Genomic DNA, 18,941 nt, shown 5'->3' with positions numbered 1-18,941 from the left:
GTACTCTTGAAGTTTGCCAACTCTCTCAGTTTCAATCTACCTCAAATGATCACACAATATGTTACTATTATGAAACATTTTGATATAAAAACTATATTATAATATAGAAATTATAAGAAATTCCATTGTCTAGGTTTTTTGCTGATGAAAAAGACACAGAACATTTTGTGCACTGAATTGGAGGCCAAATTTGTTCAAAGAATCAAAAGATGAGTACTGAAAGGTTTTATGAACACTAATGACAAAAAAAAAAAAAAGGGTTGTTTGGTAACAAAAACTGAAGTGTAACCGTTTCTTTTCTCTTTGATTGCAACGATTTGGATTATTCCATCTGCCCAAGAGTGGTCAATGTGTCCTGGGCTTCAAGGCATTCAAAACTCAAAATTTTATATTAGGTCAGGTCAAAATTAATTTAGTTTACAAGTCTCGATAGTCCAATGAATTTTAGAGTGTCAGATTTTCACTCTCTGCATTTACTAATATAATTTCTAATACTCCTTACTTTGAAAAAAAAAAAAAAAATAATGGCAATTTAGTTTGATAATAAATAATAGGGTTAAATGCAAAAAAACCCCCTGAACTATAAGGGTTTTGCAACTAACCCCACCGAACTACAAGAAACCCCCCTAAATTATAAATTTATAGCAATTTACCCACTCAGGCCACCGGAAAATTAGAGGACGAAACTGCCCTTCCAATAAAACGATGCAGTTTGTTAAAATTAACCTTCATCCATCGACCCGAGCCCAAAGAAGGCGGCCCACGGCTGCGGAGCGACGGGAATAGGTTTGTTGTGTGTATATAGATATAGATATATAGATGTGTATATATGTACCGCCGTGAAGAACGCGATAGACATCACCTTTGTCGACCATGATGGCAGCCAAGTAACCGTCTTAGAAGGTCTCGACGTCCATGTTGACCTTGTCAAACTCGATGACGACTACACTCTCGCCCTTGGAGAGCTTGACACCCTCTCATTTGACCCACGACACAATCTTGCACTCGATCATGGTGGAGCTCAGCGCTGGCATGAAAATCTCTCTGATCCGAATTGGTGATTGGGTGGTTGAATTAGTTGGGTTGAGTGTGGGGGTTGTGATTAAGTGATTGATTTTGGGTTTGTAGTCGCCGGCAGAGATGGATTTGCAACGGCAGTTGTGTCGAACCTCATCGGAGAAAGACGCCAACTGACCGTCGAGATAAATTGAACCACCAAACCTTCAAATCTGACCTTTCATCACCCACCTTCACGCCGCTTGGGTTTGAATCAACACTTGGTATGGGTGGTGCCAAAGATTGCAACATCACTACAACCACCGATCTTGATTTGTAGGTGGCGGCCATGGGTTTACCAAATCGTCATCAATAAATAGATCTGCAGCAGTGGCGGTGACGACATAATTTCATGCATTCAACACGCGCCGGTAACTGCAAATCGTGTGCTCTGCACGCCCCATGCCGCGGCAGTCGTCTTCTTCCTCATATAACCAATTTTTTCCTCCACATTTCTCCATCAAAACCCACCGAGTCTCCCTCTTGCTTGCCGACCGTTGTGCAATCTAGCCGAAGCTGTATGAGTTGGCGTGATAAGTGATTGCGGACCGGCGGCGACAAGGTTCGGATTGATGAAACTTCGGTGAACAAGGTACTGTAATAATTCGTCGAAAATTATAGATTGTTTCGGCGAGGATGAACTGCACAGCGGTGAAGATGGACCGTCGAGCTCGGCCGATGGAGCTCTCGGCTGTGATGAAGAATTGTGGCGGTGACGAGCTCGGAGGACTGACGGTTGCTTTACTAATTTTTCTAAATTCTGTGGGAAAAAACCCAGTGTTATTCCATATTGTTTTGTTTATTGTCTCTGTTTAGCCATTTTGATTACAATTTGTTAGTTTTCTGTTCTTTTTTGAAATCGGAGGGTGAAATCATTGATGAACAATCTGAAGAGGATTGGTCTGCAGGGAGAGGAGAGAGAAGGTGCTGATGCATGCGTTTGGATTGCTAGGGACCATAGATGAGGTGGTCATTATGCTTGATGGTGGTGGCAGTGGATTGTTTCGGCGATGATGGTGGTGGCGATGGATTGTTTTGGCGATGATGGTGATGGTCACAAGAAGGGCAATGGAGTCTTTTCATGCTTATAAAGGACAATATGGTCATAAAGTTAGATATTTTGTATCACGTGATGGCACGTGATCATTTTGCCGGTGAGATTCAACCGGAGAGTCGCCGGATGGAGTTATCTGCAACAAAAATGTATAGTTTAGGGGGTTTCTTGCAATTTTTGTAGTTCAGGGGGGTTTTTTGTATTTAACCCTAAATAATAAGAAAATAAAATGAAATGAAAGACTATTGCAATCCCATATTCACTTAAAACAGTGAATAAGAATGATTCTTGATCATTTTAGTGATTCGTGGAGGGAGGAGAGAGAGAGATGGAGAGCTTAGATAGACTCTGCTATAGTCTATGGAGTTCACTCATTCTCTTAATGAGAATACTTTCATTTTTTTTTATTCCAGGCGTGTCGAGGGCTCGTTCTTCCCCCTTCTTCAAACTCCTATTCGTCTTTTTCATAAAAAATCTTTGATTATAGAACATGTTAGAAATTTATTTAAAATTCATTTATGACATGGCAAAAATCTTTTGGCTAAAGAAGTGTGATGGTGAAGCTTCCAAATTAGCTTCAGTAGGAAGCTTTGTAATATACTTGGACACCAAGTATATTTTTGGCTATAAATAGCCTTGCACTCATTCAATAAAAAGCATCCGAGAGGCATCCAAGAGTAAGACAATATTCAGATCTAGAGAGTATATTGGTTTTGTGTGTGTGAAAAAATCTTTTTGTGTGTACAATCTTCGAGGGAGAGTTGAAGTTTGTATTTAGGTGGTTTTTTCTCTTTGTGTAAACCATATACTATTTGGGGTATTTCTTGAGTGTTGAGTGAGTCTTCTTTGTTAGTGAGTGAGTGGTGTGAGAAGAGGGATTATTGTGAGGAAGAACCAAAACATTCTCTAGTTTGTAATCTTTTTCTTTATAGTGATACGAATCATCATCGCCCGTGGACGTAACCCTATTTGTGAGGGTGAACCACGTACAAATCCTTGTTTCGTTTGTGTGTGCCTATTTATTTTCTTGTCATTATTTTTCTCTTGTCCTCGTAAATTCTTATTCGATCTTTTTTATAATAGAACAAGATTCATTTTTCATCATATTTAAGGAATTCCTTAATTCGGAATATTTTTTTTTTTTTTCATCAAACGACTATTAGATCCAAATTAAATTTAAAATGCAAAAAGAAGCGTGTGAACGAGAAAGGATCCAAATTTGGAAGGTGGAGAGAAGCCACCAACGTGAGAGAAAAGTAACTGCAAAATAAACAGAAGTTACAATGCTAGTCTTGTTTGGAAGATTCTAATGGTTAAAGGAGGGGAAATAGTCTTTTAGGGAGACAAGTTGCAAATTTTTCTTTTTTTGCAATTACCCTTTTTATTTTATTTTATTTTATATTTTTTTTGGCTTCCTAAAGTACCTTTTTATGCTTAGCTTTGCAAAGTGTCAGTATCCTAATTAAAAACTAACGGTGTAGTTTTGTTACGTAGAAATTGAACGGAGATTCTATTTCAAACATTTGCTTAATTATATGACATTTAACAATCATTTCCTTAATTGATATGACATTTAACATAGGAATGAAAAATTCATTCCACATCAAACCAGTAGGAATGAAATTCTTAACTACCATCACTGCTACTGGCCCACCGCCTTTTATCACCTTTCACCACCGCCTTTTACCACTACCATCGTCGCCACCGCCCACCACTTCCACTGCTATTGCCACCACCTCCACCATTTAAGCTAAAGAAATATTTTGGGTGGCACTCAAGAAATATTTTTTTATACTAATATACCATGTTTTTTTCTTTTTTCAATCCATCCCCATAAAATATTACTAATGCCTTCATGAAATTATTACAAAATCTCAATCTTGTCATCCTTTACCTAAAGTTCTGAACCCGCTTTTGACCACAACCACCACCGTCGTCTCCACTGCCGTTGTTGCGGCCACCGCCGCCACCACTTCCACCGCCTTTTGCCACCGCTTTCCACCACCTTCCCCCATTACCGTTTTCCACCACTTTCACAGCCGTCGCCTTCCATCGTACCACAAACCTTATCCAAGGATATAAAGTAACACCCAAATTGAAATCAATTTTACATAAATAAAAATATATATAAAAATAATAAAAATAAAAATTTACAAACATCTATTAAGGCTTGCTATGAGTAACAACCTATCAAAACTCCAAACCAGACGAAACTAATAGAGACCTAACTATTGCAGTTACTGTGTAGACATTCCAAGTAATAAGACAAGGGGATCCCTTAATTTCCAACAATATTGCTGATCCTGCATCTCCCTCTCCAAAATTGTGGAAGAAGACGGTCCGCTTGATGAAAGAAGACAGTTCTAAAACAATCTTCTTCTTCTTTTTTTTCCCTAACAAATTAGGGAGAGGGGGAAATCGAACACGAGCACACCCGCTCGGGGAGTTGAACACTCTACCAATTAGGTTACTGGGTATTAACCGGTTCTAAAACAATCAACTTAATGGGGATCAGAGATATTGTTGAAAAGGGGAGGGTCCACGTATCTTACAATTTGTAGAGTTTTGATATTTACCAAAATGTTAATGTCTACAAAATTTCACTACTGTGTCCCTCTCTCTCTTTTTTTTTTTTATCATCGGATTACAGATCTTCCCCTGAAATGATGCCATAGAGTTGTTTTGCTGTCCAGGTTACTTCGTAGAGGCTTCGTAGAGGAAACCTGATATCCTCTGCAATTGTCATCAGCAGGACCCTGCATTCTATTTAAAAAAAAAAGAAAAGACAATGATGGTTTTAGCAATCGAACTCAAAATTTTATGCATGAATATATTTTCATATTGTTTTCTCATGCAAGTTTTTTAAAATGCTAAAAACTGTACAGGTATTATATTATTTTTGCAACAAGATTCTCAAGCCAGAATAGTATTAGGTCCCATTTAGAAGATTTTAATAGTTAAAATTATGATTATCATATAATTTTTTGACCAGTTGAATAAGAATTTCCTGGAAATTAATGTTTCATCCTTTCAGGTTGGCCCCATTTAAATTATAGGGAATACCATGTGAATACTCAAAAAAAAAAAAAAAAAAAAAAAAATTAGAATCCATGGAGGAAGATCCTGAAAATCAATCCCATCGAACCCAAAAACACCAATTAGAAAATTTTACACTCACAGAAATATAAAATATTTTTTTCTATTTTTTAATTTGATTAAGAAAATGCTTATGATAAAAGTTGCTAACCTGGGATCTTGCTGAAATTAAGCAGACACATTGAAGCAAGAACCTTGTGCTCAAGCAGCTCACCATTTTCCAAGCTTTCTTTAAGCCGAGAGATGAGAGCTGAGAAGGCAGAAAGCTGGAACTCCACATCAGGTAATGAAGCAAGTGCATGGCTCAACCATGACACTGTGAACAGGCACACCCTCACCAAATCCAAGTTGCCGGAACTTAAACACTTGCAGATAGTCTGTAGAAAAGAATTCTTCCCACCTCCAAGAAGCGATGGTAGCAAGTTACCGAGCCACTGTTCCCTGCCCTCTTCTTCATCATCCTATATTTGGTCAACTAAACTTCAGACAACTACTTTATGTTGCTTCAACATATAATAACAAGATGCAGACATGCAAAATATCCATGTATAAATATTTCACTCCAATGTCTAACCAATTAGGGTTTCATAATTATATATTCTTATCATTACTCATTTTAGGGCACAATATTTTGATTCATGAAAAAGATGTTTTGAATGCATGAAATTGTAATTTTTAACAAAAACTGTAAGCAGAGATTGGTATTAGATCGAAAAATTTCCCAAAAAAATATAATATTGAAGTTCAGAAACCTAGAAGGTTTAGGTTTTCTATTATGACTATAACTAAGAAATCCTAACTCCTTTGCACTCAAAACACCATATTAAAACATCTAGGCTCTGATGACATAAATGTATACAAAGAGATGTCTACTCAAATTATTAAGGCGTATACTTTTAGAGGACGTATTTTTGTTTTTAACATCTAGCATTTTGCATTAGATGGTGAGTTATCATTTAGAATGTTGATCACCATCTTGTGAAGTTTACATCATCATTAATCAACATCATCGAAGTGTGTCTAAACAACAAACAAACAACCTGGACGACTAGAGGCTTGAGACCGAAATCACTGGAGAAGCAAATTCATGAGGAGAGAATGATGTTAACGAGTAAATGGACGGCCTGGAACTTTGGGGGAAGGTTTACCATTCATATGTGTCAGAAAGTAACTAGGGGAATCTTAGGGTAGAATTTGTTAACCTAGGATGAACTCTCTTTCTCTCACGTAGTGAATTATGGTTTGCCTGAACTAGGATCCATGCTTTTTTTAAATTGGGGTTGTTACGTAAAAATCATGTGTTTTTGTGTGGTTGTATGATTTTTTTATTTTTTATCTTTTTTATTATTTTTTCTCTCTATATTTGACTGATTCATATTACTTTATTCAAAATACAATTGGATCTTTTAAAAATCAATTATTTTAAATCTATTTACCAGTACTTTGTGCCTAACACTTCCAATTATATAAATTACACAAATTGTGATTTATTTGGCATTCCTTTCAGACAAACGGATACCAAAAAAATTAAAAGGAAAATGTTATTTCGTGGAGCGGAAATGAGGACGCTGCGTTTGATGATAGTAACCACTAGAAGAGATACGATAAATAATGACCGTGTGAGGGGAACATTAGGTATGGTGCCTATAAATGATAAATTAAGGAAAGTAAACTTAGGTGGTGTGGTCATATTCAATGTAGACCCGATGATGATGCACCTATTAAAAGAGGAAGAGTAGTTTGGTTAGAAGATAAACGACAAAGAGGCCGACCAAAGCTTCCGTGGGATGAAGTAATTAAAAACAATTAAAAAAACTTAAATTTAAGAGAAGACATGGTGCATAATAGGAAAGATGAAAATAGAGAATTCATGTGGCCGACCCCATCCGCAGGGATAAAGGCAGGGATGATGATAATAGATAGTGTGATTTTAAATCTAAGAAAGTACTTAAAATCATTATACTGATATATCTGGACTACTATCAGTAGCAACTAGAAGCTTACGTATGTGTTTTCATGTGCAGTTTTGACATGGGGTGGGGAAGAGAGGGAGGAAATAAGGTGTTTTAAAGAGAGCAAAACGTACTGATGGAATAGTTTCATCAACTGGTTCATCATCTGCTTCATTGACATGAGAATCTGATTCAGGACCATCAAGAAATCCCCCTAAATTTAGAACACAATCCTCTGTCATTATATTCCGAAAGAAGGAGAAATGGGCTCCCAACGTAAGAAGCGCTTTGCAACAATTTGCTTGGACCTTCTCATCAGCTATGCTAACATCTAGAGCCACTGTAATGGCATGAACAGCCTCATCTCTGTATATACTGTATTTCCGAGGTTCTACCTGCAACATGTGTTTGTCTTAGCAAACTTATCTGTAATCATGCGACTTTTACGTGTCTTTCTATAAAAGCTATAATTTTCCAGGAACATAAATTCGACATTTTGATATATTAAGCTTTTAATTGATTGGATCTCTTACATATTTGCAGCATTACACTGATTACAAGCACATAAATAGCCAAGTCATGCTAGTTCCTTCGCTTCCAAAGAAAAATAAATAACTAGTTTCACTAAAAATATGAAGAAAGACACTCAATGACCTTTTCACAGTTCAAGTATATGTACATAATAATATTTACAAGAAGGGACTCTAATAATGCATCAACAATTTCATAAATATATTTTTAAGCATGTGACAGTATTTGCCAAAGGCTAGGTTTGTATTCAGTCTGCACCTCACAGCACCTTTGATGAACAATCACACTGGGTAATGACCATTTTGTTTTAAGCATATGAGAAAGTCACCTCGAACCTTCTATGTATTTTAATTTATGGAAGTAATTTTATAACAATAACAAAAATAAAAAACAACGTTTTTAGAAAAATATCTTTTCAAGTCTCCAATGATTACTTTAGTTGTATTAGACTACATCGTGTCTTAATAAAATTGCATTTATTTACCATTAGAAGAGAAGATAAATGAAAATATTGTTGTGATAATAATTGAAACATGTGCTGATAATTGAAGAGAGTAGATTATTCAGAGTACAATATCAACCTTTTAAGTGTATCAAACTAAGTTTCTTTCCCAGTAAGGGTTAGGCAATTTTAAATCACAAATAACATTAGCAACATTAATTTATCGGAAATATTGATTACACACACCATGATATTTCTTTGATTTAATGCCAAAAAGAAGCCATTTTTCACCAACACAAAAAGTAGCCAGCCATTTCCTGAATTTTTCTGGAGGTCTTCAATGATCACACTGACCTGTCCCAAACTGTTGTGAGGAGTAATTAATTCTTTTATTTGTTTTTATTTTTATTTTATTTTTTGTGCTCTAAATCCAGTGGACCACTGTACTTGAAGTAAGAAAATTATTATTTTTTTATTTTCTTTAGTTCGTCGTATATTACTCATAATACACGGAGTACTACATAAACAATTCCTTTCAGACCAGTTTAGTTGAATGCATTAAATTCACGTCGATCAGTCTCCTTGACACGTGTAGAACATGTTCGACTTTAAGTAGTGATTTATTGACCCACTGGACCAAAATTGCAAATTTATATGATTAAACTGTAAAGTGTATTACATACTAAATCAAACCTAATATTTATCCTTTAATGGTTATCAAAAGATATCATTTAAGTCCATACACACTAATTTAAACATAAAATCATAATTGTTATATGAATATACTCTAATTGGTAATTGAACATATGACAGTTTTTCATTGCTATCTAATGGCAATTGATTTAACGAGTTCTTTTCATCTTTTCTATACTATTAAGCCAATATTCTACATTTCCACTTTGTCTCACAAGATTGTATAAAGTAACTGCAAAGAAGAAAAGATACAATGTAAATAGTAAGGAACACGCACGAAATGAACAGAATAGTAGGCCATATATGTTGTACTGGCTATAATTAGACTTTCTGTACGATTTCTCTCTCTCTCTCTCTGGCCTTGCAAATAACACAAACCCACTTTTCTCCAATGGGAACTTGAATCCTCAATCTTCCACTTTGGTAGGTAGAGAAAATACCACTAATCTAGAACCCTTGGTGGTCAGGGGCAGAAGCAGGAATTTCAACTTGGGGGGCCGAACTAGTACTATGATATAGTTTTTTGAAAAAAAATATTGAAATTTGTCATGCATTCCTCATTCAATAGTCTTATATATATATATATATATATATATATATATATATAATATAATATAAAAATGACTTAAAATGTTTATAAACCAAAAGTATTTCACAATCCATTACGTTCATAATAGATTACATTCTATGTATCAACAAAAATAGACAAAAGAATTTAACTTTGCTATAAATCTAGTGAGTTGTGACATGGGATTGAACAAAATGAAACAAACATGATGATAAAAAAAGTGATACTATTAAATTCAAAGCTCAACGAGTCAATGTTGTAAATACATATAAATTTGTTAATCTTCAAAAAGATTAAATTGAAGAATCATTAGAAGACACTTGATGATCAGTCCTAGTTCCTACATGACAAAGAAAATAGGAATGAAAGACCAATGAAGAAGAGGGGGCAAAAGAGAAGAAGAAAAATAAAAAAGGAAAAAGAAAAGAGGAGGAAAAGAAGTGTGTGAGGGAGGGGGAAATTGAATCAATTAGAGGGAGACCGTAATTTTTGGAAAGAATAAGACGAATAAAAAAATAGAATAATTAGAAAAGGAGATAGGGAAAGAAAGATAAACTAGCAACTAGAGTTTTGAGGACCACAGTAGAAGAAAAAAATGAGAGATCAGTATAGTAAAGAACTAACTTGATTTTTATTTTTAGTGTTGTCGATTGAAAAAAGAAAAAAGAAAAAAGAAAAGAGACGGCAAATATGAATTGAACAAATGTGCTGATTGATGAACAGAGAGACAAGTAATCAGAAATTATTATTAATATTTGTAATTTTTATTTCAAAAGTTGTGCTATTTGATGGGTAAAAGTCAAATTCTTTATATTGGGGGGCCAATAATTAATTCTTAAGAACTTAGTACTAATTAGCAGTTTAGCACACCAGGTATATATACCAGTTTTGGAAATTTTTGAGTGGGGCCATGGCCCCCCTTGGTCCCTTAAACAGGCCGCCCCTGTTGGTGGTTTGTATGACTCATCTCAGATTAGCAGGAGGACGCATAAGCTGCTGCCACATTACCATATATTAACAAAATTTAGGAAAATCAACGACTACTTCTTTAATCTATTGGCAGCAGGAGGATAAGAGAATTGATGAACTAAGGCTAAGTACAAAATTGCATGAAAATACAACCGAGCCAATGGCCAAACCAGATTACTGGTTTTATATCACAAAATCCATTAACCAGTAACCACTAATGGTGACTGGTGAGGTTTAAGGAAGCATATTAGGAGGTTCATAAGAAGTGGACACATAAATAAGTTGACTTGTAAAGTTACAAGTCTACATTTTCAAGAATTAAAATTTAAATTCAGATTGACGATACAAATATCAACTTGTATCTCTCCTAAGTGCCTTTCATATTCACTGATTCACATATTTAAAATAGAAAAAATTTCAATAATAGGTCCAAGAAAATGAAGTAGAGGTAAGCAGGAATGGAGAAAACCAGAATTATAGTTTATTTCACGCTTCCGCGGCAAGCAAAATAGTAATTAGAGGAACATACCAAAAGTTCGAAGTGTAACAGGAGGACAGCAACGAGGGGTCTTTGCTCAGGTGGGCTACTCTGGAGATAGACAAGCAAAATATGCATCGTGTTCACCATCTCTTCATTTTGTAAGCCACTCAAGAAAAGATTGACATCTTTCCTCCTGAAACGGCAAAGACAATAGTATAGGATTAATGGGCAGAAAATTTACTTAATACTAATAATACAATAAACCCTTAGACACCATGCATGATATTACATAACTAAAAACTCACCATGCATGATATTACATAATTAAAAACTCACCATCTAATACAAGGTAGATGATGAAAAGAAAAATATATATGCTCCCTCAATAATGTGTAAAGAGATCTGTGTATCTATATGTGTGCGTTTCCAAATGAATTAGGGTTTCTCAATTGTAATCAGAAAAAAAGAAACCTAAATCTTTTAGAATTTGATTTAAGAGAGTTTCCAAAACTATTCACGTACAGGTTGATCGAGCTATCGATGAAACCTCACTGTCACTACTTTGATTGATCAAACCTTCAATCGAAGCATTCTGGACTTCGATAAACATATTCTGGAAATCTTCAATTGATCGACACATCAATAGAGGCTTGCTGTACTTCTAAAAATTGCATGTTTAAATATATTTATTCCAAAAACAACTTCATGCATTCAAAACATTTTTTTCATGAATCAAAATGTATATGCATTATGCCCTAAAATGAGTCATAAAAAGAATGCATGATCTTGAACTCTAATTGGTGAGTTAGTTATTCAAGAGGTGACTTTACCTTTTTTTATCCTCTGAATGTATCTTCAAATTCTGATTCTCCCCTTGGACAGTAACCAACTTTTTAAAATAAAACGAAAAACATAGACTTTGGCTTCTGGTACAAAATTTGCCAACACTAAGTTCTAATCCTAACATTAGCCACCCAATTATTTCTGCATATGTATTTCAAGTACCCCTCATGTTCCTGATGTACAACAAAACATCTCATAGTTTGACTTGCTTAGTACTTAAAACACCCTCTCCCTTGTGACACTTACGTACATTTGTAAGTAACTCCGCCACATTTTTCAAATAGAATGTTCAGTATAGCTTACTTAAATCTAGAACAATAAGGCCATCCATACATACAGAAAAAGGAAAAAGAACAAGCATCACATACCTATTCAGGCAAATCAGTTCAGTAAGCAGCAACACCGCACTTGCTCTTGACTTTACCTGCTTGCTGTGGAGTAGTTCAAGAAGACATGGTTTTCTAATGTTTTTTGCTATCTGATTTCTGCAACCAGTGTCCACTTCAATACAACAGAACAATAATGTTGCCACACGTGTCTTCTCTTCCAAGTTTCCAAATTCAAACCTTTTGATAAGAAACTGCAAACCTCCAAGAGATAAAAGGTTTTCAGCATTTGTTATTCTTTCCTCTTTACTGAAGGTAGTAAGAAGCTGCTCCAACATAAGTACAGCTGTTTCTTCATTAAATTTAGACCTGTATTCTCCTGAGCCCCATGCTGCTTGAGAAGCAAAATCCAAGAAATGACGACAGTGTTCTGATTTCCAATTATCAATAACACGCTTCAAAATGAAGTTGGTTAGTGGCACAGCTTGACATTCCAATGTTCTTCCAGTTACTGGACATGTTCTATTTCCTTCACCAAACCATTCTGTGATAGCTACTCGCTCAAAGGTTTGGCCAGTCTCTAGGGTCACTGGGTCTTCAAACAAAAGCCCAGTCAGAGGGCATATAAAATCATGTGGGGTGCTCAAGAAGGATGGTCCTTCATCAAGATACTCACAATTTTCATTCAGTTCTGCACTGGGAAAAAATGTAAAAATGAGCAAAGAGTTCAAATGTTCAACGCAAAAGATGATCCATTTCTATAAGTGTTCCCTTCCACCCACCTTCAATAGAGGACCTTCTGTTATTCAGCTGCAATTGCAAAAAGTAGAAAATGATATTAGTAAAAATCCAAATTGTTTACTATTAAACAGGAAAAGGATAGTCAGGACTTCGTACATTTGCCAAAGAATCAGGAAAATATGCATCTTCGGGATGCAACAAAAGAGTAGAATCAGCAAGATCAACAGATTCCTCAGTTTGCTGCTTTTCAAAAACAGACTTTGCTAGCCTCCTGAGTGCCAACTCATGTGCTTGTTTATGTGGAAGTGCATTTAACACATGGGTGTTTACTGTTGTGGTTTGAAGCAGATGAGTGTTTTCAAATTTGTCATCAAGATTCCTTTCATCTGGACCACTTGCTCTCTGCAATCTTTGGGCTTTCTTGGCTACTACTCCGTCTCCCTACAGAGATGTTGCAAATTTTGATTTAGCCTAGCCCATTATATAAAATTTATTAAAAATGAAAAAGTTAACTTAAATTTACAATTTTTCATGCACATAAAAAAATCAACTCAACCCACAAAATCATAATCCAAATTACTTGGATAGTCTATTTAGAATTGACTATATGTTTCACATTGGTCACTCTACCTACCACAGCCTTCTTCGACGAGTAATACTTTATTAGTTGAAAACAAACTTACTTCTTAAAAAAAAAAAGTTTTAATACATTGAAAATTAATAAACAAACTTCAAAACAATATAAATCCTAAAAACAGTTTGGAATGTAGAATTTGTTTATTCAATTGGAGGAGACGTTTTTTTTCCTAAATATTTCCCTGATTAGTAAATACATGAGGAATACCATAATAATAATAAAAACTAAAAGATAAAAGGAAAAGCGCAAAGTCTCAGTTTAAGCAAATGTTATAGCATTAACCTCAAAAGCACATTAATTCTTATAAAAACCTACCTCACCACTCAAATAGAGAGAGCATCTTAAATGCCAAGTGATTTGCAAAAAAATACATCAGCAAGTATAGAGAAAAACATGTATAGCTTAACTGGCTGGGCAACATGCAAAAAGTGATGCTAGGTTGAAGAGAGAGCTACAAACTTCTCTGAGTTTCAAAAGGAAAACGCAATCCTACAGTTTCCGAAACTTTTAGTTTTAAGCTATTGCCCTAATCTCCATTGAACAGGATGTCCCATGTTAAATACTGGTGGTACATTAGTAAGATTGCATCAAAGATCACCAAGCCAAATAGGGTTTTCCCATAGTTAAACTTAGTGAAATCCTCAATAGCTGCTAAAAAATGCCCCTAAAAAAATCAAATAAAAAGGAAAAAGTAATAACTAAAAATTTAGACAATTATACTTACAAGATGAAATACATAATCTGGCTCAGTGTCATCATCTGCATACTTGACTATCTCTGAAGAGTGCGTTAATGCTTGTTTGTCTTCAACAGCAGAACTGTCAGAGCTACTTATACTATTTTCAAAGTTCTCTGCCTCCTTATAATCCTCCACTTCATCAACTCCTGGTTTATGTGAACGGCCAAAGACCGAGTCATATAAGTTTTTGCTGACCCTGGGCTGAGGTGAGAAAGAACCAACAGGATTGCTCATGTCCAGCGAGTGACTACTCAGACCTCTCTGCTGAAATCCCGGAGCAGAGTGGCTACTGAAACATCCCTGTTGAACTTCCTGAACAGATACAGAAGGTGTGGGGATGGAAGGAATGGATGGGGCTTCAACCCCCTCTGTGAGCCAATCCTTGTAATATACTGCAAACTGGTAAGTCCCACAATCCAGAATTTCATTATACACTTTATCAAGAAGCATTAGTTTCCTTGCTTTGCTAGGTGTATCTCCTAGAGAATCAACTTCCTCATTGTACCACACCTTCAAATGTGAAATATGTGGGAAAAATATATAGTCCCACAATTCAGGCAGCAAAGCTGTTCGAGCCTGGAAGGGTGAATCACAAAAAACTTGCAGCAGATGCTTTGCCGCTATTCTATCTTTCTTCTGTAGCTTATATATCACGCTGAGGTAGAGATGAGCACAAGCTGACAACTTATAATTTGGAATCCCCGATGTAAACCCATCTTTCAACTCATTCGAGTTTAGACCTGAAATCACACTAAGCTGCAATGAAGCTTTTTTCAACTCCTTTGCATTTGCACCCTCCTCAATGGCTCTTTCCACTGTTCCAATAGCTTGTTCAAGATTGGATATTACTTTGGACTCAGTAATGAGGTCTTCTTCTAATTCAGCAAAATTAAGAGAAGCAAAACAAGTGTGATGAATCAATGTCCGAAAATCCTCATCTTTGATAAAACGTTTGATGTAACCGCTCAAGATGGATATCATGGCTTGAACAGCAACTTCATCAAGAGCAGGTTCAGCAACCGTATGTTCAGTCCATGCATGCCTTCTTCTTCTGCTGTCATCAAAGCTATTGCTGTTTAGTGAACTTCTATTAGAGGTGCTATTTGAGGTCTCAGGTTGTTTCATGCTTCTCCTATAATTATCACTAAAACTTGTTCGCCCAGGCAGAAGTTTCTGAGGATTGTTGCCATACCTCTTATCTTCCTTTATATCCTTTCCTGACCTCTCTTTGTACCTCTCCCTTTCCCCAATTCCATTGGCATATTTGCCCTTACTTGACTCAGCCATATACAATTCATTTGAATGTATATCTTTATATCTCTCATTTTCTTCCACTCCAACCTCAACTATCTCCTTGCCTTGTCCAACCTCAACTATCTCATTACGTGTCAGCTCTCCCGATGAATGGATGCTCATTCTCCTAACACCCTGCAAATCTTCAGAACTTCTTATATCGACTTTCTCCCTTGTTTTCTTCTTTGACACAGTGTCCACTTTCTCCCTTCTGGTAAAAGTATTCCTCAGTCTACTACTCCTATGGGTAACACCTGTAGGTGATTCACCACTCAAACTAGATACCGATGACCTTGTCCTCGCTGTCCTTTTAACTGATGAAGAACCTGAGTTCTTCTGGTCAGGGAATGGGTAAAGTGGCATACTTACTGCTTTTTCAGAGGAAACTCTCGGCAACATCTTCGATCTCCTTCCTCTGAATCCTTCCTTAGCAAGAAGTTCCTCCAACGACATTGCCATTTCCACTGGGATCAATAATTATTCGGCATTAGAACCTTTCCCGAAGAAAGAAAACTAGGCTTGACACTTAGGAAAGAAAAAAAAAAATAGGCTTGACATATTCTTCTGCTAAAATCGTCCATTCAATCTTATTCTTTTGATCCATAACAAGAATTCTTAAAATGAATTAACACAGAATCCAATTATTCAAAAGTCAAAGAGCTTTAATTGAATAATTGATACTGAAGTATCCATTATTTCGATTCAACTTTGTTGATTTGAACTTAAAACAGAACTGGAGGGAAGGAAAAGAAAATTGAGCTAATATCTATTTAAAACAGTATTTGTCCTACCTTTAATGTGTATTTTATGATCAAATAACACATTCATGAAGCAATTTTATTATGTAATCATTTGAAGTTAAATCTAAAGTGTAAACACCTTCTAATTAAAGCTAAATCTACTTTAAAAACACCATTCCAGATTTATAAAATTTCATCCAGAATATTAATATTTCAAAGTTGATTTTTTTTTATTCAACTGTCAATTCAGAAGTTTATATACTCAATCTCGAACAGGGACTAGAACCAATGAAAAAGAAATATAAAAATATATGAAGCTAAAATTAAAATGCAAATAAATACCATATCACTGTTTTCTTGTACTTATCTTCAATTCAGAAGTCAAAGAAATTGATTGACAATTAAAATTTCTCCATATATGTATGCATACTTATACATAAGTTCATATTAGAATATATATAGATACATATTCATATATACTCATTTAAAACACCATCTTTACTTTTTTATCCACTTCCTCACAACCCCACAAAAAATTCAATAGAAATTTTAATAGAAACATAAAAAATGGTCAGCCCAAGCACTCGGGAGCTGGGACGGTTAGATGTCCGCAGCTTTACCTCCGGATGCAAAGAGACTATTTTTCATTTTGAACACATGACCTCCAAGGCACAATAGAGTTGCGCCAAGACCCACCCTCACAAATAGAAGAGCGCACACACACACACACATATGCATTCAAATAAACACTGTTGACTTCTTTTTGGGGAAAAAACCAGTATAAAGTTCAGAATAATCTTTCCTAGAAAATTACAATTTTGTAGTCAATAAATTTAATCAAACAGTTAATCCCAAGTCACTCATATACATACATTCATAGGTAAACATGTAGTTTACACAAGATTTAAATTATAAATGAAAAGAAAAAGGAAGAAGCAAATACCTGTGAGCTTCTTTGTCACAAAATCTCAAATAGCAACTCAACTGTTAATAACAATAATAATCTAAGGTTGAATGTGAATGGATTTGGGGTTTGATCTTCGATGAGGGAAATGGAAAGAAGAGCAGATTGGAGGGGAATGGAATATTTGGGAGAGAATTGGAGAGAATAATGGAGATTCTGAGGCATAGTTGTGGAATGGAAACAAACGGAGGAAAAAACAAACAGTATATAAAGAGAGAGAAATGAAAGCGATGAATTAGAAGAGGAAGGTAAGAGAATAGGCGACAATAGGCGCGATGGAGTGGAACAGAGAAGATGAGAGACAAATGAATGATGACAAACGAGAGAATCTAAAGAATTGAAGTTAAAACTATACGGGTCTGTTGGTTGTTGCTTTAGTCACGCTTGCAGGCCCTCCCTCAGTCTTCTCAATTTTTTGAAACGTTCAACTGCCGCCTCCTCTCTCTCTCTCTCTCTCTCTCTGTGGCTCAAGTGCCAAAGAACTTGCCAGGTGCTTTAAGAATCAGGTAATTTACACAAACTTTCCTATGGTCCGCCAATTGCCATAATTATCCGGACTTTCCTGTAGTTTAAAAATTTAGTCCGACCTTACCTAATAATACTTTTGTTAAAGTCAACCTCAGTCAAGGACGAAATGTGCTGATATTGTTCAAATTTTACCAAAATTCCTACAATACCCTTGTTCTTTCCAACTGATATATTATATACATATCTCTCTCTCTCTCACAAACCGTCCCCTCTCTCTTCAACCATCGTGGCCGCCACCGCTCTCTTCCCTCAAAACCACGTCCACCATCTACGAATGTCTTCAATCCATTTCCCTCTTCTTCTTCTTTTTTTCCTCTATTTGACTTCAACTTCGGCTACAAGAACGACGAAGAGGTGGAAATCATTCGACCTAGATTTACTTTTGTTGATGAGATCCGCCGACCTCTGATCCATTGTCGAAGATGTGGTAACGACTGTTAAGCTTAGGATTTTACAGGGGTCGATGTTTGGTGGGGAATTAATTGAAAGAATAGCACATAAGAAGCTTCTGTGCTTGTGGTTTGAGATTGAATCTCCAGTGGGTGGCAATTTTTATAGTTCAGTCAGGGGGCTAATTCAAGGAAGGAAGGAAGGAAGAGAAAGAACAGAGCTTCAATGGAGATCCCAACAAGCGTATGTGTGGGTTCAAAAAGTTATTTTTCTCTCTGCAATACAGAATCAGAGAAATTTTTCTTGGAACCCAATTAAATAACTTCGGAATGGAAGGTGAGCGAAAAGGGTCAGGCCATGGATAAGGATCCATCACAAACTTCAACAACCAACCTCCCCTCCCTAATACCAACCATATCATGAAACGAGACCACCGTCTTCCTCCTTATCAAGAACAATCCAGCAACAGCGGCGGCGGCGGATGGAAAAGCTAAGATGTGGGAGGAAACTGAGCAAGACGCTGAATTGAAAAGGAAATATATATATATATGACGCCACTCTTATAAAAAGCTTAGGGGTATTTTAGTAATTTAAGATAAGAATGTGAGGGTATTTCAGTAATTTTGATAAGTTTGTTAGTGTATTTGACGGTTCATCACACATAAGCAAGGTCGTGTAGAATATTTTTATTATTAGGGGAGGTCCGAGTAAATTCTCAAATCACAAGAAAAATTCGTGTAATTATGACAAATCATAAGAAAAGTTTGTATAAATTACCCTTAAGAATTTAACAAGTTTAAAATTCGACTTCTTAAATGTAAATAACTCTTTCAAAGGGTTTGTATAGCTATCAAGAAAATTTTATATATTTATATTTATATGTATAATATTTTTATTC

General features: G+C 35.7%; 1 protein-coding gene across 2 annotated transcripts; it reads right to left on the bottom strand.

The window, feature by feature from the left end:
• Window positions 1-4,215: 4,215 nt before the first annotated feature.
• LOC132311303 (putative E3 ubiquitin-protein ligase LIN) lies at window positions 4,216-18,552 on the bottom strand. 2 transcript variants are annotated; one of them, XM_059809176.1, is made up of 9 exons: window positions 17,105-18,552; window positions 14,114-15,885; window positions 12,909-13,193; window positions 12,794-12,821; window positions 12,054-12,702; window positions 10,891-11,035; window positions 7,293-7,553; window positions 5,358-5,667; window positions 4,216-4,873 (listed from the first exon to the last, which is right to left on the bottom strand). In XM_059809176.1, exons 2-9 carry the CDS (start codon window positions 15,878-15,880, stop codon window positions 4,755-4,757), a joined length of 3,564 nt encoding a protein of 1,187 aa, XP_059665159.1. In that variant the 5' UTR covers window positions 15,881-15,885; window positions 17,105-18,552; the 3' UTR covers window positions 4,216-4,754. The 2 variants fall into 2 exon arrangements, with proteins under 2 accessions (XP_059665159.1, XP_059665160.1); XM_059809177.1 differs by lacking the exon at window positions 7,293-7,553.
• Window positions 18,553-18,941: the final 389 nt, after the last annotated feature.

Source organism: Cornus florida, unplaced genomic scaffold (genome assembly GCF_030987335.1).
Source record: "Cornus florida cultivar Cherokee Brave unplaced genomic scaffold, ASM3098733v1 CherokeeBrave_3.0.0_Hap2_Chr06, whole genome shotgun sequence".
NCBI classification, from domain to species: Eukaryota; Viridiplantae; Streptophyta; class Magnoliopsida; order Cornales; family Cornaceae; genus Cornus; species Cornus florida.
Note: the sequence above shows the minus strand (reverse complement) of the source record. Positions and strands in the feature narration are given on the sequence as shown.

What these genes read in the sequence shown, in the direction of transcription:
- LOC132311303 (XM_059809176.1), bottom strand. Translation starts at nt 15,880, where the DNA reads ATGGCAATGTCGTTGGAGGAACTTCTTGCTAAGGAAGGATTCAGAGGA. An exon ending in CAGAAGGTCCTCTATTGAAG is followed by an intron (nt 12,703 to 12,793) that starts GTGGGTGGAAGG and finishes TTCCCAGTGCAG; the next exon opens with AACTGAATGAAAATTGTGAG. An exon ending in TTGATGAAACTATTCCATCA is followed by an intron (nt 5,668 to 7,292) that starts GTACGTTTTGCT and finishes GACCAAATATAG; the next exon opens with GATGATGAAGAAGAGGGCAG.